The 22,453-nt window shown below is 43.8% G+C and overlaps 1 protein-coding gene across 1 annotated transcript in view; it reads right to left on the bottom strand.

Annotated features, from left to right (window-relative positions):
* The window catches only part of SPATA20 (spermatogenesis associated 20), a 71,091-nt gene that overhangs the window by 48,053 nt on the left and 585 nt on the right, over positions 1 to 22,453 (bottom strand). Inside the window, exons 2-10 of the mRNA XM_015410729.1 lie at positions 17,591 to 17,728; positions 15,914 to 15,978; positions 14,667 to 14,821; positions 14,409 to 14,552; positions 10,818 to 11,019; positions 10,595 to 10,725; positions 8,594 to 8,698; positions 3,732 to 3,806; positions 1,438 to 1,650 (exon numbers count right to left, since the gene is read on the bottom strand). Of these exons, the coding sequence (XP_015266215.1) occupies positions 1,438 to 1,650; positions 3,732 to 3,806; positions 8,594 to 8,698; positions 10,595 to 10,725; positions 10,818 to 11,019; positions 14,409 to 14,552; positions 14,667 to 14,821; positions 15,914 to 15,978; positions 17,591 to 17,728 (1,228 nt within the window). The remainder of the gene's footprint in view (positions 1 to 1,437; positions 1,651 to 3,731; positions 3,807 to 8,593; positions 8,699 to 10,594; positions 10,726 to 10,817; positions 11,020 to 14,408; positions 14,553 to 14,666; positions 14,822 to 15,913; positions 15,979 to 17,590; positions 17,729 to 22,453) is intronic.

The raw sequence follows: 22,453 nt of genomic DNA, 5'->3' as shown, positions 1-22,453 counted from the left end.
GTCAAAGAGTCTCTTTTTCTTAAAACCTTGCCTTTCAGTACAACAAATGTGCAGGTCTGACTCACAGTATCCAGGAATCTTCCCTGAAAGGACTGCTTCTGCTTAGGGGATACTGCATTGTTCCAGCACTCAAAACTGTTCTTGGGGGAAATGAGATTCTTCCTCTGGTAACTGAGAGTTCTGGGAGTATAACTAGATTTGGATTCTTTTTGGCATACAGCTTTCCCAATTCTTCCAATAATCCTAAACACTTACATAACACTTTCAGTATTCAAAGTGCTTCTTGTACATTACTTTGTAATCATTACAGCAGCCCTGTGAGGTAGGCCAGTACTGCAAATGGCAGCTGAGGGAAAGAACAGTTTGTCTACAGCTATGTGGCAAAGATGAGATCTGAACCAAGGACCTCCAGTCACAGGGCTGGTTTTCTTTGCCACAGTGCAATACCTGTTCTATTCTCACTCTGACACCTCCTTCTTCTCAATCTTTTTCATTCTGACAGCTCATTCTCTCACTCAGTTTACGTTCAAAAGGGAGAAAAGATGTTGAAACAATGAAAATTGCCCTCTCTGGCACTGTCTCTTTCCTATGGGCAAGGTACCATTAGGCTCGGTAATATATCATTTTTGACAGGAGGACATGAACAATCCAGTCTTTCAAAACATTCCTGTGTTTTTCAGGACACAGAGGAGAATATAGCACAGATGATCATCCACACATTTACTGATATGTCACTGTCAGGGGCAAATTAGGATGAGGGGGCATACTAAGGACAAACTGGCAGAAAACAAGCAAGCAGACTGGGCAGGAGTCGGGGAGAACTGGGGCAAAGAAGCCAAAGGATCCAGCTGCAGGTTCTCTGTACAGCCAAGGAGCTCTAAGCATCAACTGCCTGATGGCTTGCCAGCAACCACCTCTTGCTCCCGTGTATCAAAGCTGCTGGAGAACAGGAGCCAAAGAAACCAGGGATGTTCCGGGGGCTGCCCTCAAGTGAGCTCGAATGCAATGGCAGGGCCGGGCAGGGCTGAGGAGGACCAGTTCCTGACAGTCATGTGTCCTTATGGATTGCTGTAATTAGTCACTGGAAACATTAGTGTTACCTACAAAATACACAGTAACACTATAGGATGGAGAGACAGTGTCTGAGAGCTGAAAAGGGGGAAATGATTGGAACTGGAGAAATGCTGAAAACAGCTGCTATCCTATGCACGAAAATTAAACTTGTTTTGCTTCAGACCATGAAGGAAGGGGAGCTGGTCTGAAAATAGCTCACAAATGTGCATTTTATAGCAGTTAAGTGAACACTGTTTCTCAGCAGTGGGGCCATTAATTCTAGTGCCTGGAATAAGTCTGCAAAGAATGTCATTGACACCTATTGGTTAGCACTGGCCATGTGACGCAACTCCCACATTCAGGTTGCTTCTCCTCCCATTTCACCTTCAATGGATTCACATTGCCATCCTCCTTAACCCCATAGTGATGCATAAAGACGTCTGCGGTGGTCTTTCTCTCTGGGATTCCTTCAACTGGATCTGGTAGAAGCCTTCGGATTTCCTCAGCTGTCCACACACAGAAGGCCCCTTCTTGCTTCTCTTTTGATTGGACTGTGGGGTAGGAATCAGCATCTTCTGCACTGTAGAACCCCCCTGACTGAAAACACAAGCAACAGCACAAAGCGCCTCAAATGTCCATTCCCCAAGCACAAACGCCACATCGACAAAGAAACAAGAGTCTGGCTAAGGAAGTCTCAGTCATATACATGGTCATGACCAAGCCCCAACGTGGAATCTGGCCTTGTAGTTCACATGCCAAATTCCTGATTTTTTTTTTAAAATGAAGCTGTAATTCTAAAAACTCCTCATCTAGATCTCACAGTTGCTGAGGAAAGCTTGAACATGTTTGCTACTGCCGACTAAACATACAGCAAGCCGAGGAGCAGTGAATGAGGATCCCAGGAGGCAGGAAAGGGGTTCTGCTCTGCATACACTTACCAAATTCCCTGCCCTTTGACAGAACCCTACAACTGGGAGGGGCCAAAAGGCATCTAAGTCAACCCCCTCCAAGACAGAACCATTTTACCCACATCAGTTGACACAATCAGGCCTCCGTGTAGCACAATACACTGCAAAGGCTTCCTAAGGTGGCTGCCCAGAAAACATGAGGCACCTTGAGTTTTGCTATCTTCCTGAACAGCCAGGAAAGCAGGGCTTTCCTGACTGAATAACAGCCATTTTTTTAGCTTTTTTTAAAAAAAGGTTAGAAATTTTTGTTTTAGTTGAAAAACAATAAATGCATTAAATAATGTATTAAATCAATCATTCCAGATTACACCAAATTGCATCCTTAGTAATCCTACTCCCTTGAACCAATCTTATCTCTCTCCTAGTTGCTGCAGATTTATCTTTTTCCTCCTACTTTCTCTTTTGACCCTGCCGAAAAAAATCTCCAAAGAACTCTAGAACATTCATGATTACATGTTTTCCAAAATATTTTAAAGTTATTTCAAGTTGTTTTGTGATAGAACAGGCCTACATAATTTGCGACTGACCCAAGCTTTGTGGCTTGACGGCCTCCCTGTTTCCCCAGGCCCAGGCAGGCAGCAAAAACAGAGACGTTTGACTGAGTAGAGAGTAGAGTTACAACTGGTAGACCCCATTCAGCCTGGTTGGTCACAAGTTGTACAATGCTAGAAAGACTAGTAACATCAAAGGATTAGAAACACCTGTGAATGCTTCAAGTGTTTCAAAACAGCCAGTCTTACAGGATGAACTGCTGCCATGGAGAGATTCAGGACACCATGGGGAAATGGGGCAAGGGGATTCCACCACCTTTTGAGCACACCGTCTCTGGTGATGTGCAAAGATTTTCACCCTCAAGTACCATTCCCCTGTTGCAGCTGTAGAAGAGAACTTATGCCACAATGTATTTGACAGCCAAGATGCTAAAGGACTGTGTGGGTTTTTCTGCTAACATGGCTGCCTCCTCTGGAATCCCTGTTAGGTTAGAAGGTCTGCAAACGGTGACTCTAGAGCCAACTATAGCTTAGTGCAGAACCAGATATGTCTAGTTAAAGAAGAAAACCCAATGTTTAAGTTTAGGTAGATTTTTTTTTTTATTCAGGGGTCTTGTTGTAGAAAAAGAGCTGCCGGAGCTCATTAGCATAACTCATTAGCATAACTTATTTGCATATGCCACGCCCCCTGACATCACCGGAAGTGACAGAAGGCCACACCCCCTGACATCACCGGAAGTGTGTCAGAAGGCCCGGCTACTTACCCTCCTGCTTCATCCTCATTCCCAAACGGAATGAGGATCGAAGCAGAGGGCGGGGTAAAGAAGGGGGCGGGGCTTCACAACATGACCGCCCCGCCCCCTAGAGGTTCTCTTCCGGAGCTCCGTACCTGAGAGCTCCCCCCCGACTAGAGCCCTGAGAATGACCAATGTGTGAAGGGAACAGCAGGCAAAGATTTTTATGGGACTGAAGAACTTCTTAAGGATGCTGTACAGAAAGGGAACTGATAGAGGTGATAAGAGGTCCATAATCCAAGTAGCAGAGGGCGCCCTGTGTCAGCTTGAAAGCGTGGAAAGAGACTCTTTCTCACCTATAAGACTGCAGTCCTCAGGGACAATACAGGACTGAACTGGCTGTCGTTGCAACAGTTCCCCATGGACGCTGGAGACTCAAAGACAAGCTTAGCATCTAATAGCAAGGTCCCAATGGGGTGACTTACCTTGTCACTCAGATCCCGGGAGACGTAAAGTAGAATGCCTGTGGCAACATCTGCAAAGAATTCCTCGCCAGAAATCTGTTTTAAGACACAAAATAGATTTTATTCCAATTATAATGAGATTGCATATGAGAGGGAAGGAATTATATTTGGAGCTCATTATTTAAAAAGTGGATGCAGGGTGGGGGGAAGGCTGTTAAATCCACAGTGAGAACCGAGGGAGCATAATTTTTACACCAGGCTCTCCAAGGAACACACTGGAACAAGCAACAGAAACATTTCTGACATATACCAGCACACTACGTGAACGCTCAAAAAACTCTGGGTAGCAAAAATGTTGATTGCTGGGATCGCAGCCTGGCCCACTGAGCCTCCAGTGTACTGCTCGACCTAATGAATAAATGGTAGCCTTGGGACACAGGGTATTCTAGTTCTGATCTTGATCCTGCAATGACTTGTTGGGTACAGTCATTTCCTAATTCAGAAATAAACAGCGACAAAGATACGTACGGTTGAGGGTGCTGCAATCAGCTCGCCTTTCCATTTCTCCATCATGACTGCCCCACCTATCACTGATCCGATACAGCTCCTGCCCCCAACTGCCCTCATTGATCCCTTCCCCCAGCCTGCCCCAGCCTGTGCCAAACATTCTTTTTTTGCAGCAATTAAAATTTGGGACTAAACCAGGAACATCGTGCAGACTTAGTCTGATTTCTCTGATCTGCTCTGCACAGTTTGTTCTAATGGAATTTAGATTTGCTGTTTGAGGAAAAACTCTGGAGCACAGAGCATGGATAAATGACTGGAATCTGCACCCACGTGCACATTTCTCTTCAGGTTGTTTAATAAGGTTAACAAGCTGTGTCCATTATGGTGCCAACAGCAGGATATGAAATTGAGGCAACCAGGATCATCACAGGATAGGGAGGAGGCCACCCCAGGCAGCAGGCGGCTGGGTTCTTGGCTTCCGTATCGAATACTCAGAGCTGAACTGCATCTGGGCATCCAGGTAATGGGCCATTAAAATTAGTGTGGAGGAGGACAGTAGCTTACCTGTAAAGCTCCTCTTGCTGAGAATCCAGTGTGGTATCAGTGCCATTTTTACTAACTGGATTCTACCCATACCCCAGTCTTTCTTTAAAATATTTTTACTCTGTGCTTTGCAAATCATCATATGAAGAAAAGGATGGGCACTTCATGCCTAAGGATCTACTCCACCTGCTGGAGCTCTAATATCAACCAGCCTGGGCCAGTTATAAAATGGCTCCCAAGGAGGAAAGGCCAGACACAGGAGCCATAGATTCAAAGCACAAGTTAAGACTTTCCCCCCCCCTTAATCATTTTAAAATGCTCTAATTAATGAGAATAATCATATTTTTAACACTACCCTTTTTTTTTAACCTATGTGCTGCTACTCTGCCATAATTTCTATTCCTGTTCAGGACTTCTTAGAATGACTCTAGCCAGTCAGGGATCACACAGTGGCCATCTTGCTTTTAGAAAGTGTAATTTGGAATTTGGAAATTGACTGAGAGGAGCACCAAAATTGGTTTAATGGTGATGTATTTTACTATTTGGTATTGTTTTACTGTTTTATCTGGCGATATGCCCTGTAAGCCGCCCTGAGCCTCCGGGGAGGGCGGGATAGAAATGTGAATAATAAATAAATAAATAAAATGACATCACATGCTACATTTAGAAGCTAGTTACATTTAGTGCAGTGTTCTGCGTCCCATACCGGCCAACCCAGTGTTTCCAAGAAGCCCAGCAGCCTACTGCCTTTGAATATAGAGGTTCCCTTTAGCTGCTGTGGCCAATAGCCAGTAACGATGTGTCCAGTCTCTTTTTAAAGTAAGCTAGGGTAGCTTCCCTCATGGACATCTTCTAATAGCAAATTTCAGAAATGAACCACTCGGCAGAGAGGACAAAGCTGAGGGTGGGGGTGGAGAGACCTAACATGCTCTTACCAGGGTCCCCTTGGGGTTTAAGAAAATCTTCTGGATATGCCACTGACATGATGAGAAAGCAGAGTGGCATCATTTAACTCTGCATCAGGCTGCCCTCTGATGATATTCTTCCCACCTTTGTGAAGTATTCTAGGCCCACTTGCTGAACAAAAGTGGGAAGCAGTTGGATATTCTTATGGAATTGGGAAACTCTGTACAGAGTGGGACAACAGGAGGCAGATGGTACAAGCCGCCCACACCCAACGTTTCCCAGGACAAATAACTGTGGTTGACGTCCCAAGCAAATGCATTCTGCCTCAGAGCACATACTGCGGAGGGGACGTAATACTCCTTGCTCCACTGAACCATTTCTTCTTTCTCTCTCCTCTCTGAACAATCCTGCACACTCAACAATGCACAAAATGACAGGCCTACGTGTTGTTCTCAGCTTTCATTACACTCCCAAGGTGCCATGTTACTACCAAGAATAATTTCTAGACAAAAGAAGACCCCACCCCACACACCCTGGGCACCTTGTTGCCATTTCCTGGTACTGTCACAGTCATCCTGACAGGAACAAGAAGCCAAGAAACCTTCCCATTTCTTCTCCTTTACACTGGATTAATCTGGGAACGGGATTCAAGAATCTTAGTTTTGGTATACATTTGTGTCTTCTCACCTAATCTCCATCCTCACCTCAACGGTGCATGTTAACTTGCATGTTGCCTTAATGATGAGTAGGAAAAGTGAGGTTGAAGAGCGTTCAAATACTTCTCCCAACTGGCTGCCAACTGTGAAGCCTGCCTCAAGTCCTGGGTTCACTGAATCTCAATGCAGAATCCAAGTAATGGAATACCCCCTGCAAATGATTCAGCCTTGTTCGTTCTTCTGGCCTGGAAGAGCTGGTTACAAGCGTAGTGTTAAGTTCCCAACATCACCCCCATACATGCCTGAGTTGGGTCACGAAATAAACAACATGAATGCAGAAAGCTTAGAAGAAGAGAGCAGTCATAATACTGCTCAGAGAACTGCAGTATTTCCCTTTCCTTCCGACATGACTGGGATGTTCTTGTTAACCATTCAGTCGTGTTTGACTCTTGGTGATACTATGGGCCAGCTCTCTCCACCTTTTCCAATCTTATACTGTTTCTTTGAGTTGTTCCATGCTCAGGCTGGTGTCGACTTTTATGGTGTCTAGCCACCGTGTTCTTTGGTGGCCTGGTTTCCTTTTGCCGCTAACCAACCCAAGCCTAATTGCTTTTTCTAGTGAGTTCTTCTGCATGACATGGCCGATAAAAGTCAGTCGCAGTTTTGTGATTTTTCCTTCCAATGGCATGTCTGGTTTTATGCACTCCAATACTTGCTTGTCAATACTTGTTTGTCACCTTTGCTGTCCAAGGAATGCACAGGAGCCTTCTCCAGCACCACAGCTCAAATGAGTTGATTTTCCTCTTGCTTCTTCATGGTCCAACTTTCACAGCCATAGGTTGCTATGGGGAACACAATAGCACAGACTAATCTGCATTTGGTTGCTAGGCTGATGTCCTTGCTGTTCCATATTTGATTTATGCTCATCATTGCTGTGCGACCCAGCGTGATTCGATGTTTTATTTCTGGGCTGCATTTGCCATTTTGGTTGATCTGTGTTCTAAGAAAGTGAATTCTTCCACACATTCGATTTCTTCATTGTCAACTGTTGTTTTGATGTTTCTATTCTTCTCGGTGATCATGAACTTGGTCTTTTTGATGTTTAGGAAGAGGCCAAACTTCTCACTTTCTTCTTTGATTTTCTTGAACAGGTATTCCGGGCCTCCTTTAGTTTCCGAGAGGAGGATCATGTCGTCAGCATATTGAAGATTGACTGGGATAGAAACAACCAAAGGCAGCTACCCTTCAGAGAACAATATAAAATTCCACTGTTGAGAAAATGCACCTAATTTCTCCTTTCTCCCCAAGGTATATATTGTTGTTATTGTTGTTATTGTTGTTATTGTTGTTATTGTTGTTATTGTTGTTATTGTTGTTATTGTTGTTATTGTTGTTATTGTTGTTATTGTTGTTATTGTTGTTATTGTTGTTATTGTTATTATTATTACATGGGATTTTTACCCCGCCCACTCCCAAAGGGCTCTGGGCAGCTTACACAGTATCGTGTGTACACACACTTACTAGAATCCTAACTATGGCCACAAATTCAGGGGGATGGGAACCCTACCAGATACCCTCCGAAGGCTTTTTCCACAGATGTTCTTGCTTCTCCTTCCGTCTTTTTTCTGGGCGGTCACATGCCTCTTCGCGCAGTTCTTTCTTAGAGGGGGGACTTCAGTTAGCTGGCTTCCACAGCGGCCCTTGCTGGCTCGTCGGGCTTGCTGCATGCAGGCGATGGGGATTACATCCTTCCGGCTCCAATCTCTCCAATGACGCCGCGCCGCTGCTGACCTCCGACCAGTCGTTGTTCCGGGGGGCCGTTCCTTCGCTGCTGCTTCTGCCGCTGTTTTGCCGCCATTGTTGTTACCGGTGCCGCTATTTTCTCTCTGGAGCCACAGTTCTTCCGCTTCTTCTTGCATAAGACCTGTTTTTGTCCCACTCTTTGCTTGAGATACGTGCTGTTCATATCACCACTATGAATCCAGCCATGCATTTCCTCTGATAACAGAATTTCTAGTTATGAAAGACAGGTGATTTCCATTCCCTTCCCCTGCAGATGTCACCTTTGCTCCCTTCTGTCATTCATGAGGGTCTGCTGACCTTCCAAGAACAAAACTTTGGAAGGCTCAGTGAACTGCAACAGGAGAGGAATGCAGGGAAGTCCTGCTCTGCAAAGTCCATAGATGGTCAGATACACACTACCAGTTCTTTCTGGCCCTCTTCTAGAAAGCCCGGCTTATTGCTTAGATTAGAGCATCAGTGAAGGAATACCTGAAATGCTTTGGCGTAGGCTACTGCCAGCTGTCCCTGATCATACAGCATCTTCTCAAAGTGAGGGACATGCCAACGCTGGTCAGTAGAATAACGATGGAACCCCTACAAGAGAGTGAGAGGAAACAGTTTTGTTATCATTTTTCCCTAGTTGAGACTGTGGTTAGATCTTGTTTTCAGTGGAACGTTCTCTGCATCTTTTAAAAAAAGAAAAACCCTGAGGACCTAACGACATGTTACATTTTCTCCAGGGATGTCCCTGAATCCAGTGGAGAGGCGTGTTCTGAAGTTCTGTGGTTCAGGTAAGGACTGTAGCATGCAGCAAGAGAGGCTCTGGCCTTCCCCTCAAGCCATTTTACCCGAAACAACCCTGAGGAGTGCTATTTTCTCTATCTGGACACGTAAGCACATGTGCAGCCCCAGCTAGGCCCTCAAAATTTACAGACAGACTCATCTAACGCAGTGATTCCGAAGTGGCCAGGGTCCACTAGAGGGATCATGAGCACCCTGCAGATGATAAGTCTAACGGTGAAGTGAAGCTACTGATGCAAATGAGATACACACTAAAGTCTGCAACTGTGTGATGCTTGTGCACAAGAGCACTGCCGTAATGTCCACCAGCAAAGATGGGAATAGAATTACAGAAGCACAGCAAATCCTTCATACCATACACTGCCAGTTTGGTGCAGTGGTTCGGAGCGTGGACTCTAATCTGGGAGAACTGGGTTTGATTCTCCACTCCTCCACATGCAGCTGCTGGTGTGACCTTGGGTCAGTCAGAACTTCTTTCCGAGCTGTTCTCTCAAGAGCAGTCCTCGAAAGAGCTCTCTCAGCCCCACCTACCTCACAGGGTGTCTGTTGTGGGGGGGGGGGGGGGAAAGGTGATTGTAAGCCATTCTGAGACTCTGAGTGAAAGGTGGGATATAAATCCAGTCCCCCCCCCCCCTCCTTCCTTCCTTCCTTCCTGCAGAGATCGGAGAGGAGACTATATACAGTAAGTTTTGCTGTTGCCGTTCTCTTTGGGAGACCCTAAGAAAAACAACAGTGCTATCCTAAACACAGTTAAAACCTTTTAAGCCAATGGACTTAGAACATCATTAACTCTGTTAAGGATTGTATTGTTAGTAAACTTTCCCTTCCTCTACCCATCTTATTGGGCAGCCAGAATGCAGTCTTGTTGGAGAATCTGGCTCTAGGAAGCATAGACTTGTGCTTCATGGGTTAGCACAGGTGTATCTGGGGCTGGCAACCCAGTCCTTTTCAGGATTGCCTTAGGACCTTTGGAAAAGAGTGTCTGTAACCATCCTGACCCACATGATAGATGAAATTATCTTATATTGGACCAGCTGGTCCAATAAGCAATTTGGGAGTCTTCTCTTCAGGTATATAATCCTGGCTGTTCTTTTAAACAACTACTGTTTTTATTCTTCTATGATGCTATGCTGTTGGCTTTATTTTTATCTATTTCTTGAGCTTCCTCAAAGTGGATGATAGAGGTAGATTTGAAAGCTAAAACTGGGATGGGTGGGAGGTGGAGCAAAAGGTACTAAGTCCTGAAATACTTGTGGATCCTTTAGGCCCCGTTCACACGCCGAATATGCCCTGGGAGAGCCACGATTGAATGACGGATTTTCCAGGCACGGTCACACCGCAACATCTGGCAAGTGGAGCGTACCCGTGGCCAACCTGTAGCGTACCGCTGAAAATGCACGATAAAAAACTACCTCCTCGAAGGTACTAGCAAACGGTTTGCCACAGGCTACCTCCGGACTCCCTTGGTGTGATCGGGCCGGCGCGAGGCTTTTCCTTCCAGCCCCTCGTTGATGTGCAGGCTCGGAGGGAAGGAACCATGGCGTGCTGCTGAAACATGGGATCGCGTTCTGGAAGCTCTAATTGCGGCAGTGCAAATAGCCCCGCCTCCCCCCCGTGTTATCCGGCCCATGTGGCCGGGGCCCTAGTTAAGTTTGCAAACCACTATGTTAACATTCTCCTCCGCCTTACCTTGGCAATATGATCATGAATCCCACCATATGCCATCATCTTGAGTGTGTGAAGTGCCATCTGCAGTGCCCGTGCCCCTTCAGAGGTTGACCGATGAAGAGCCCAGTAAGAAAACAGGAAATTCAAGTTGACTGAAATGCAAGAAAGTAAAGAATCTGGATCAGCTGCTTATGCCAAGCTACTCTCCTTCTGGGATTGCTGGACTAGAAGATCTTGAACTGACCTGGAGTAGGAAATTTGGGAGACTCTGAGAATCCACCATATTCTTCATCATAGGAATCTAGCAGTTGTTGGAAACATCTGGTCATCACCTCTTGTGAGGATGGGGGCACATCCTCCCCTCGTGCACCCACATCAGTCCTGGCTAACAGGGCAGACATAATTTTATGGCTGTTTTCCAAAAGGATAGATTTGTTCCGTTTCCACTGGTGGGATGGGAAAGAAACAATTTAAAGCTGTAGTTTTTGTAGTAGTTACTCATGACCTCTGCCTCATCCACCTATCCCTCTCCTCAGAAACATTGTAATCCTTTTCTGCCCAGGTAGCAAGGCAAACCATGTGTGAATACTCCACAAAGGTCACTGAGTTTGCCATCCAGGATGTCATTCGCACATATGAATTCAGAAAGGATGGCGCACAATGCACTGAAACTACAAAACAAAAAAAGGCCAGAAGTAGATGCATATTTTGCCTGTTTATGTTCTCAGGGAAGCATGAATAACCAGAGGAATCCATCCGGATATACATGGTCCCAATGTTTACCGCAAGGTAAATGGAAACATGGCATATACTAGGAAGTGGCAACTTAAACTTCCACATAGTTTACATGAATAAAGAGAGATCGAACAGTGCCATCTTAAGCAGAGTTATACCATTCTAAGTTCATGGCCACAGAAGGGTATAAATACTGTACTGTAAATCATTCCTACTGCACATATAACACTTTCTCTACAGTGCCAAACTTGATTAAAAGAGGCATTACGGGATTCTACGGCCATCAGAGGAAACTGTTGGAATCACTTCCACATGGAGGTAACAGTGACTTCACATGACAGCTGCAACACGTAAGAGCAATTCACTACATTTATCAGTCCTACCATGTGGCATTTCCCCACTCCTGGTGCACTGTCTACTGGCATGGAAAGTGCCCACGCAACAGGGCCAATGTACATAGCACTTTGCCTCAGACTTTGAGAGCCAGTTTGGTGTAGTGGTTAAGTGCACGGACTCAATCTGGGAGAACCGGGTTTGATTCCCCACTCCTCCACTTGCACCTGCTGGATGACCTTGGGCAAGCCATAGTTCTGACAAGAGCTGTCCTTGAAAAAGCAGTTCTTGAAAGAGCTCTCTCAGCCCCACCTACCTCCCAGGGTGTCTGTTGTGGGGAGGGGAAGGGAAAGGAGTTTGTAAGCCGCTCTGAGACTCAGAGTCAAGGGCGGGGTATAAATCCAATCTCTTCTTCTCTTCTTCTTCACATGAAACCAAGCCTTATTTTAGGTATGGTTCAGTTTTAATTTATTTTATTTAAAGGATTTATATGCCAAGGGCAAATGTATAAAATAAATATATATATATAAGCCTTGTAAAAATATTTATTTATTTTTAAAAAACCTGTTGCATGTTTTCACTTGTATAGGGGGCCCTAGCTTGGAAATACTGCCCTCTAGAGGGAGGTGCCTCCTGCAGAGAGGCTGGCAACAAGACAAGGACAGGAGAGGGGAGAGCGCCAAGGTGGAGAAGCAAACAGAGAAGAAGCTGAGGTGTTTTTTCTCCTGAAGTGTGGAGAATTTCTAAAGAAAAAGTTCCTGAGGAGAGAAGCTTGTAGAGACAAAGAAAGGCACTTGGTGAGAGAGTGGCCATCTTCCAGCATGAGTGTTAGTGAGACTTCTTCTGTGACCCTGAGGAGAAATGGCAATGCAACCTGTCTGCAGTTTGTGAGTCAGGACCCAAAGACTAGAAGAAGAAGAAGAAGAGATTGGATTTATACCCCGCCCTTCACTTGGAGTCTCAGAGCAGCTTACAAACACCTTTCCCTTCCCCTCCCCACAACAGACACCCTGTGAGGTGGGTGGGGCTGAGAGAACTCTGACACAAACTGCTCTTTTTCAAGGACAGCTGTGCCAGAGCTTGTGACTGACCCAACGTCACATCAGCAGGTGCAAGTGGAGGAGTGGGAAATCAAACCCAGTTCTCCCAGATTAGAGTCCGCACACTTAACCACTACACCAAACTGGCTCTCCACACCAAACTGGCTCTCCAGCTACTACTGAGATTTTCTTCTCTTCTCACCCTAACTTTGGGACTGTTCAGTATAATTTTTATTCACACTGTTGTGTTAAAAACTTTCCGTTCTAAACCCATTGTTTTGCCCCACCTTTCTATAAAAGTCATTTTTTAAAGTACTGTTCAGGTTTTGAATGGGGCATCCACAATTCTGTGACCACTAGCCTTGCCCTTTTAAAACTAAATGGGTTACATATCTATACATTTTAAATATTAACAATACAATAAAACATATAAACATACAATACAAACACAACAAGGGAGAAAAGTCAGTAAGAGTTTACTGGGGGTACACTAAACAAAACAAAAAAGTTTGTGAAACCAGGGTTTGGATCACAGATGGTCATTCAAATCCTGATTTGCCTCAACAAATGTTGATTTAATTGCCTTCACTCTTTCTCCCATCTCCCACACAGAGATTCAGTTAGTATCCCAGCCTGCTTTGTGTCCAAAGTGGCATCAGAGACAAAGGCAGAATGTCCACATTTGTGCACTGTGCAAAATCTCAAGTAAGGCTTACTGTGATTAATAACCCAGCTTCAAACCATGGTTTCATATTGTGATTTGATATACCCACTCTGTAGTTTGCAGAGTGACCTACATTTAGATGGTCATAGTGACCAGAGTTAGAGGTCATTTCGTAGAAAAAGAGGTGCAGGAGCTCATTAGCATAACTTATTAACATAACGTATTTGCATATGCCACACCCCCTGACATCACCGGAAGTATGTCAGAAGGCAACACCCACTGCTCGGACTCCACTGGACTGTTTTGGATTTCTAGCTATTGGGGGGGTCATGCAGATCTGTCCTCGCAGAAGAAGGAGAGCTTGTATCTTTATAAAACTTGATCTAAAAGGTGCCATTGAACTGTTTTGGATTGCTAGCTGGGGGGGGGGACATGCAGATCTGCCCTCACAGAGGAGGGAGAGTTTGTACCTGAAGGCGGGATTGGGGGGGGGCTCTGCAACTTACCTGGCTGCTTCTTGCTCCTCGTGGCCCGACTGAGGGCTGCTGAGAGCAGGGGGCGGGGCTTGTTGCATGTGCCCGCCCCCTGGGCTCCTTACTGCCAGAGCTCCGCTCCTGTGTACTCCCGCTGGAAATGGCCCCTGACCACAGTTAATTTAATTAAATCATAGTTTTGCATGGTATCTTAACAGAGCCAGTGAGCTATACTCTGGTATTACAGCTGCCATTGAAACCACAATTACACAAAAACATTTTCAGCAGGTTTCACACAGCAACTATAAAGTCAAAACCAGTCCCAAGATATCATTAATTGAAACACTAGACTTTGGGACATTTCCAGGATTGCATACCAAGATGTAATAAGGAAGAAGGTACAGTAGTGACTCATTCAGCCCATAATAATTATGGGACAAACTCATCTCTCCCAAATTCTTTGCCCACCAAAACGAACCAATCATGATGCATTCATTTTCCACATTAGCCCTTTCAAGATAAAACTAGCACCAGTAGCTATTAAACTTGATCTCCATTGCATTATTCAAATGCAAATGTCAACTCCATACCTGTTCTAGGATGCGGAGCAAAACTGTCCGAAAGCCAACCTGGTAAATGCTGTCCTCAGGAGGAAAGTAGGTCCCCCCAACAAATGGTTTGAGATCAGGTGTCAACCATACACTCATTGGCCAACCCCCTCCACTGCTGGTTGCCTAAGGAAAAAGATATGGGATGTGTTAGATTCCCTTCTCCACCACATCTGGAAACAACAGTGAAGAGAGGCTCCCCAACTGGTTGTGCCAGTTTCCCAAGTTTCAACTCCCCACCTGCACAAAGGTCATGTAAACTTTATCAACATCTGGCCTCTCTTCCCGATCGACCTTGATGCACACAAAGTTCTCATTCAGAATCTGACCGATTTCGACATTCTGGAAGCATTCTTGTTCCATGACGTGGCACCAATGGCAGGTTGAATAACCAACTGAAAACAAATACTGTCAATTAAAGAAAGTTTCAATGATGAACAAAGCAATGGAGAACTGGAATTAAGAGATGAAAACAATTTGTCAGGGAGAAGAGACAATAGCACACAACATCTCCATGCAAGTGTATAATTTAAAGGGTTCAGAACAAATGAGGGAGAAACTGGATGAAAGAGAAGGTACATACAACAGGGAAGAAGCTACAACCACAAGAAGGATTCTAAATAAAATACTGGAATGGTTTCCTAACAATAATTCAGGGAGCAAAATAACAGCATAGTTTTAACAGTGAGCTGGAGAAATATAAGAAAAGTGACTGGAAATTCTCCATAAACTGTTTCTACAGTGAAGTATCAGTCAGGTTGTAAAAACTGTTTAAAGCATTAATTGTTTTGATTTTTTTTAAAAAAAACATAGAGGGCTAGAAACGTTTTAGTAGTAATTTCTTAAACTGTTTTCTAAAGTATCCAAGCGTTCTAAAATGATCTTTATCCTCCTACAAATCCCCACCTGCTTGAAACAGCAAATTAAAAGTTCTTCCCAGACAACAGGGCTGCAGTTACACACACTAAATAATCCACTTTCAATGCACTTTCCAACTGGATTTTGCCAGTTCACACAGTAATATCCAGTTGGAAAGTGCACTCAAAGTGGATTGAATGTGGATTATTTAGTGTGTGTAACCACAGCCAATGTCTGCTACTGATGACAGGCTCGATCTTCCTCCACTAGCTAATCTACTTCTGATCTCCCATTTGTTTACTCATAAGTAATCTTTACAGTATTCTTTGCTGATGCCAACAGTACACCCACAAAAGAACAACACAAGGTCATTCCAAAAGGAAGGAAGGGGGATGGATTGCCAAAAAACAGCTAGATGGAAACAGGGAGGCGAATCCACTAGAGGAGGACCTAAGTAGAACTATTTGTAGTCTCCAAGCATAAATTTATCTTCTCAGAAGATTTAAGCAACCATTAAGCAAACTGGCAGGATTGCTTGTGCTGCGTGGTTTTGAAATCTCATATTTGCAATGTATGCGTCTATAAACATGTACATAAAAGTCACATAAATAAAGCCATTCCTTTGTTACCTGATAGGAATATCAACTTATCCTCCCTCTTTGCCTTGTCAAATGCCTCCTGACCCCATGGATACCTGGGAGGGGGGGAAGGGAGACAAGATGCTGGGATTTACATCTACAGCTCACCCCATTAAATATGCCTAAACCAGAGAGCAGAGTTTAAACAGACACATTTCTCCAATCACTGACACCTCTAACTGAATATAACTACAACTGAGAGACTGTCAAACAGTACAATATCTAGAAAAGATATGCAGACAAGGCCACAATAGCCCACGCCCAGCCATGGAGCAGAAGGCAAGGGACACAGTTAGCAGGCATCATCAGCATAGCTTCAGCCTCTATATAGTGCCCAGTGCTCAGTGTCATAAGAGCGTTGCCATGAATGAGCCACTTGAAGATGCAAAAGGACACCTAGCAAAAACCAGGCGCTGTGCTGAAATGTCTCACCTACTGCCTGAACATCTGGCTTATTTTGAGCCACTGAGAACACACTATGAATGGATGTGTTTATTATTTATGTAGATATTTATATCTTGATTTTGTCCCAAATGGAAATCCAAAGTGGTTTACAACATTCCCTCTTCCTCTTCCTCCATTTTATCCTCACATTAGCCCTGTGAGGTAGGTTAGGCTGAGAATGCTTAACTGGCCCAAGGTCACCCAGCGAGCTTCCATGGCAAAGTGGGGATTCAAACCTGGGTCTCCCACATCCTAGTCCAACACTCTAACCACTACAGTACAGTGGCTCTCTACACAATGCTGGCACCTGATTCTATACATAATTAGATGGGGAGACACATATGGTGTGAATTCCTATAGTCCATCAGAAATTAGAATTCTCTCTCTCCCCCAATTCCATTCTATGGCACTTAATTGGAGGACTGAGTTGCAAAAATACAGATGGAGGCATTTTGGTCCCATGGTCAAAGTAATCTGGGAGTCAAGCTTTTAAGTAAAATCCTTTAAAATAAAACACAGCCCTGATGTCATTCTTTAGTTTCAAGATTAACTTGTGTCCTCAGATTAGGACTAGTGGTGAGATGTGACTAAGTAAATGCCTCAAATCAGAGATATCTGCCTCGTGCACTTCCTCTTTATATAGAGTCATTACTGTACATACAGTACTATATATGTTTTTTGTCTACTTGTTTGAGAATAATTTTTGCATTCACTGTGGAAGCCACTTTGAGTTCTCAGATGTGGGTGAAAAGTAAGGATACACATAAAAATAAATAAAGTGTCCTTGATTTTTACACGGCAAAAAGATAGGTTCCTGCTCCAAGGAGCTACAATAAAGGCCCAGACAAATGGCAGAGAGGAAGGAAGAAAGGAAAGGGAGACGGACGGTTTGCAAAATTTTGTGTATGTTGTTACACATTCTCAGGTAGGGATGAAAAAGAGGAACTAAAGAAAAGTTGGGGTTTGGGGAGGGACTGGAAAGAGAAGCGTTCTCTCTGTTTGACACACAGGTGTTCTGGGAAGGAGTTGCAGATCTAGGAGGCAATTTGGGAGAGGGAGGGGAGGTACTGAAGGAGAACAGGAAACCTCTGGCTAGTTGGACAACAATGGTAAAGGAAATGTGTGTCCCCTTGCAAACAACGTCTATGATATTCCATTGCTATTTTCTCCTAAAACCATCTGTCTTGCCCACTCCTGTGCTTACTGAAAGAAAACTGCTCTTACCAGTTCACGGGATTATGGGCGTGTTGAAGGAGGTAAGGCGACTTCTCATGAATCAGACTGTTAGTGTACCGAGGGGTGCCGGAATGGCTGTCTTTCCCTCCTGTGGCCATGGCCGAGGCCGTTCTCAGAAATGCAGTTCTGCAACAAGAAACACAGATGGAGAGCTTTTAGTCTGGCTAATCTCCAAAGCCCTGGGGGCTAGATTAGCTCCCAGGCCAGGCCTCTTCTGAGAGCTACACACCTCCTGGTGAGATCAGCACCTGGACAGATTCAGTCTGTGGCCCATTCTGCATCTAGCATTCGCTCCTTTGTACTGACTGCAGAGTCACCCCTGAATGGCCATAAAACAGCCATAAATCTATGCAGACAGTACCATAAAACCGAGAGATCAAAGGAAGCCAAAGCCGGCATGCAGTGTGGAGGGTTCAATAAAATCCGGCAATCAAAGAAAGTGAAACTGGCATGCAATGAGGAGGGGAATTTCTGTCCCAAGGTGGGTTTGATAAAACACCGGAGCGAATGTTAGATGCAGAATGGGCCTGTATTATCAGGAAATGCTACTGGCTTGTTTCATGAAAGAAAGAAGTCTGCAATAGAGACAAGTTAAACGGCAGTCTTCATTATATTATCACATCAGTATCAGAAGACACTACTGGAAATTATTTTGCATTCTCTTATGATGCAGCATGAACTACAATCTCCCTCCCAACAACATATTTCTTAATTTATACTGCCATCCACAAATCCTCCCTACACCTCCTAAATTCTTCCTTTACTACAAGTCCCAATCCTTCCACTAACATACATTTTCCTGTTGTTACCACCACAAATGATTACAAATTATATAGATCTGTTCCCACAACATGCTCCTTACACTCTTTGTAATCACGTAACTCTGTCCAGCCATTTCTTAAACAACATTTAACATTCAAGACAAAAGAAAGTTCCAAGACTTTATTAGGGTTACAACAATTAAAAAATACCTAAGAGAAACAGGTGATAACGTCTCTTGCCAGACCTTCCTTGTTTTCAGACAAATCCATTATTTCTGAGCATCACCTTTACTTAATAAGGTAAATAATCCTCTTATTTCAGAATGACAACATCACTAAGAAAACAGCTAAACAGAAAACACCTCACAATTCTGCAGTGCTCCTTCTGTTTTAAATGTTGCGTTAGCAGCCTCTCTCACCTCCTTAGAAAACCTTTACAGTTCCTGTCAACCTAACAAGACTACGTCAGAGCTATGAATTTTCAAAATGGTGTCAACTCCACCCCCATTCCAGAATGTGATTTGTATCTGGCCAATCAGAAAGCACATTTCTAACAGACAGTAGAGTCAGCACCTGTAAGTATGTCAAACTAGGATATGGGAGACCTGAGCTGGAAGCCAACAAAGATGTTTTGCTCTGATTTTGTGTCTAAACTGTAGTGGTGGGGGCACTGAGTATCCATATGACATTGTCCCCTAATCGCTTTCTTTCTTTCTTTCTTTTTTTTAAATCCCCGGAGGGATATTTTTTTATTTTGCAAATACTACAAAAACTACAAAGAAATATTAGGGAAGGGACTACAACTAAGGATAAAGGAAAGCAAACCACACTAAACTAAAACCCCAAGAGGAGGTTTTAGTTAGTAAAATTAGTAAAGTTTTACTAATTAGTAAAAATGTTAGTAAAAATGTTAGTACACTTAGTTTTAATATCACAATATACTTGTAGAGTTCTTGCTTATAACAATTCGCTATTTATATGTTATTTTGTTAGTTGTTATGAGAGAAGTCTCTGATCATCTTCTTATTCTTTGCTTCAAAAGGCCATTTTCCAAGTCCTTCTGCCTTTACTTCGGCTTTCTGTCTCTAAAATCGTATACCACTCTGGCAGGTCCAGCACCCTTTTTTGCCACAGAATCCTCTTCCATTCCCGAGGTAGCAGAGTCACTAGACTTCATTTCTTCCTCTTTGGACTCTTCATCTGTCCCCAGCTGACGTCTCAAAAATTCTTTAGCTTTAAAAGTGGAGTCTATCTTCTCTCTTCTATCGTTGATCTTAAAGATGACACCCTCCAAAACCGCCCACCTGTACGATATCCCATTAGTTTGAAGAAAAGAAATTAAGTCCTTATATTTTTTCCTCTTTTGTCTAATTTCAAATGGAATGACCTTTAAGGTTTTGATGGTTACATTTCCCATTTACAGTGGAGTTGCTGAAGTTGCTTTTAAAATGGCATCTCTGGTTTGTCTTCTTAAAAACCTAACCACTATTTCTCCAGGTAGGTTATTTTTTTTAATGTAATTGGAGTATGCCCTATACACTGACTCCATTTCGTTTACCAGTTCATCCGCTGTTAAACCTACTACTGGAGCGATGATCTCACCAAGCATCCTCTTCAAGTCTTGCTGATCCGTTTCAGGAACCCCCTGAAACCTGAGAATCATGTTAGCTTTTTCCATCTGTAGCTGCAAGACTCAATTCTCTTGGCAATTCTGCTTCGTTTCCACCTCTCCCAACCTTTTCTTCAACTTCTTGCTTGTGGTGTCTATCTCCACTTTTTTCTCTGTTTCATTCAGCTGAAGCTGCTGTGCCACAAAGTTTCTATTCATCACGGTCAATTGCTGGTTAATACCATCGAGTTGCTGCATCACCTGCTTGAGCATATCCGCCAGGAGTTTGAGGACATCTGCTCTCTCTTCCGGTCTCGGACTCTGACTGCCTGGCTTCGTTTTAAACTTTCTCTGCTGGGCCGCCATCTTTCCCGTTTTGTTTACAGTTTCTACCGCTTCCACACAACTCGGAAAACTCGCCAAACAACTTCGCGATTCAGATAAGTCTCTCAAAACACTTTCGGTTTACTTCCTCCCCTCTCCCCCTTCGTGTTCATTAGCCGCTCATTCACACAAGAGGCGTCCCTCTTTGCAATCACTGTTTTCAATCGTGGGGGGGGATCGCTTTTCAAACTACTCCATTTTATTCAGAACTCACGTTCATTGTCGGTCAGTTTACTTTCAATGCCCCTCTCCCCACTGGCTGCAATGATTCCTACACCTGATTTGGCAAGAGATTGTGGTCAAAGTGCTCTTGGATGCTGTGTGGATGAGAAGGTGTGCATTTTTGCAGGTCCAATGCACAAAAGCACTATTTCCTTTGCAGCAGTCCCTACTACTGCTTTAGTAAATGACGTATCAGTATAATTTAAGCCAATCATGATATATCAATTACTATTTTTTTAAAGCACAAAAGGCCTCTGATGGGAAGGGAATGGTGGGCATGGAGGGAGGGGGCCAACAGCAAGGGAAGCGCAGGAGAGATTACTGTGTGGACACTCCATTGCTTCTGTAAACACCTCTGCACACACAGCAGCAACAGAAGGAACATGGAAAATTATCACCTTGTGGATGTAGCCCTGGGTTCAAATCCCCACTCTGACACAATGCTTGCTAGCCTAGGTGACCTTGGGCGAGCCACTCTTTCTTAGCATAACCTACATTATGTGGTTGTCATGAGAATAAAATGATGGAAGGAGAACCATGTACATTGCTTTCACCCCCTTTGGAGGAACAGTATGAGAAAAATATAATCAAAAGCAGTCTTGGGAAACCTCCCCTTGACTCTTCTAAACTAATGTAATGCGGTAGACACAAGAATGCACTGAAAGTACTTTGGGACATACTGCAGTAAATTGTATTTCAAAAACAGTATCTGAAGGCTGCTACACATCACACATTTTACATGTGCACATGTGTATGTAAAATTGGGGTTTATGCACTTGACCTATGGCATCTTTTCAACTGAATGTCTGGTAGGAAGTCAGGATTGGTCAATGGCTCCCTGCCATGTCCATGTCCATTAAAAAATAACCCAGATATCTCCCATGACTTAAGAATATTGAGACATACAGTTAATTGTATCACTTTTGTTATTCATCTCAACTATATGGGAGGAGACAGGTTTTTAAAATCTCATATAATATATATTTCCATTTGAACAGGAAATCTCCTAGAACAACCCTGAGATTCCCTATGTGCCCCTTCTCTATACAAGGCTTCCAAGGGAAATTTTTGTGACATTTGATTTCACTGATGAACTGTACAGGACTTACAACCAGTTGTGCCAATTCCGTAAGAGACTATAGGCAGCATCCTCCACCCTAAGAAGTCTTCGTTCAAGTGGCTCTTAGGTTGGAGGAAGATCCACTTAAATTGGAGGAAATCTCCTTAGGCAGAGGGAAGGCTTCCTACTATGCTTTGTGGTGTGATACAGGCCAGGATTGTTTTCCACCAGGCCTGAGAAATTTGGCCAGTCACTGACACGGATGTTCTGGTTTCAGTTCTCCAAAGCTAAATAACTTTGTATTGCAGAATCTGGCACAGAAGCCGTTAAAGAATCCACAAAATATGGGAGTGAATACAGCACCCACTGAGGATCACTAAGTCATTCCATACTTACTACTGCATAAGTCCCATAGGAATCAGAATAAATATGTGTGTGGGGGGGGGGGGGCCTAGAACAGAATCCGGAACTAGAAGACAGTCTAGCAAGTCATGAGAACACAGAAACGTTAAGTAACAAAAATCTAGGGGAAACTGCAAAAAAAAAAAATTAACCAACAAGAAATTTGCAAACCTAAATCCAGTTCTGATACCCATTAAAAGTAATAAGGAACAATAGCAACAGAGCAACAGACCAGTTCTCCAGTTCTGAAGGAGTCTGCACTCGAGTACACCAGAGCAACAAAAAACTGCACAAGTACCAGAGGCTGGCAGGAAATCAGTAAAGGAACGAACAGGAAAAATACAGGAGGATAGTTTAAAAAAGAAAAAGTTCTGATCGACATTATAGACCATCATCTAGGTCAGTGCAAAAGG

Source organism: Gekko japonicus, unplaced genomic scaffold (genome assembly GCF_001447785.1).
Source record: "Gekko japonicus isolate JY-2015 unplaced genomic scaffold, Gekko_japonicus_V1.1 scaffold15, whole genome shotgun sequence".
NCBI classification, from domain to species: Eukaryota; Metazoa; Chordata; class Lepidosauria; order Squamata; family Gekkonidae; genus Gekko; species Gekko japonicus.
Note: the sequence above shows the minus strand (reverse complement) of the source record. Positions and strands in the feature narration are given on the sequence as shown.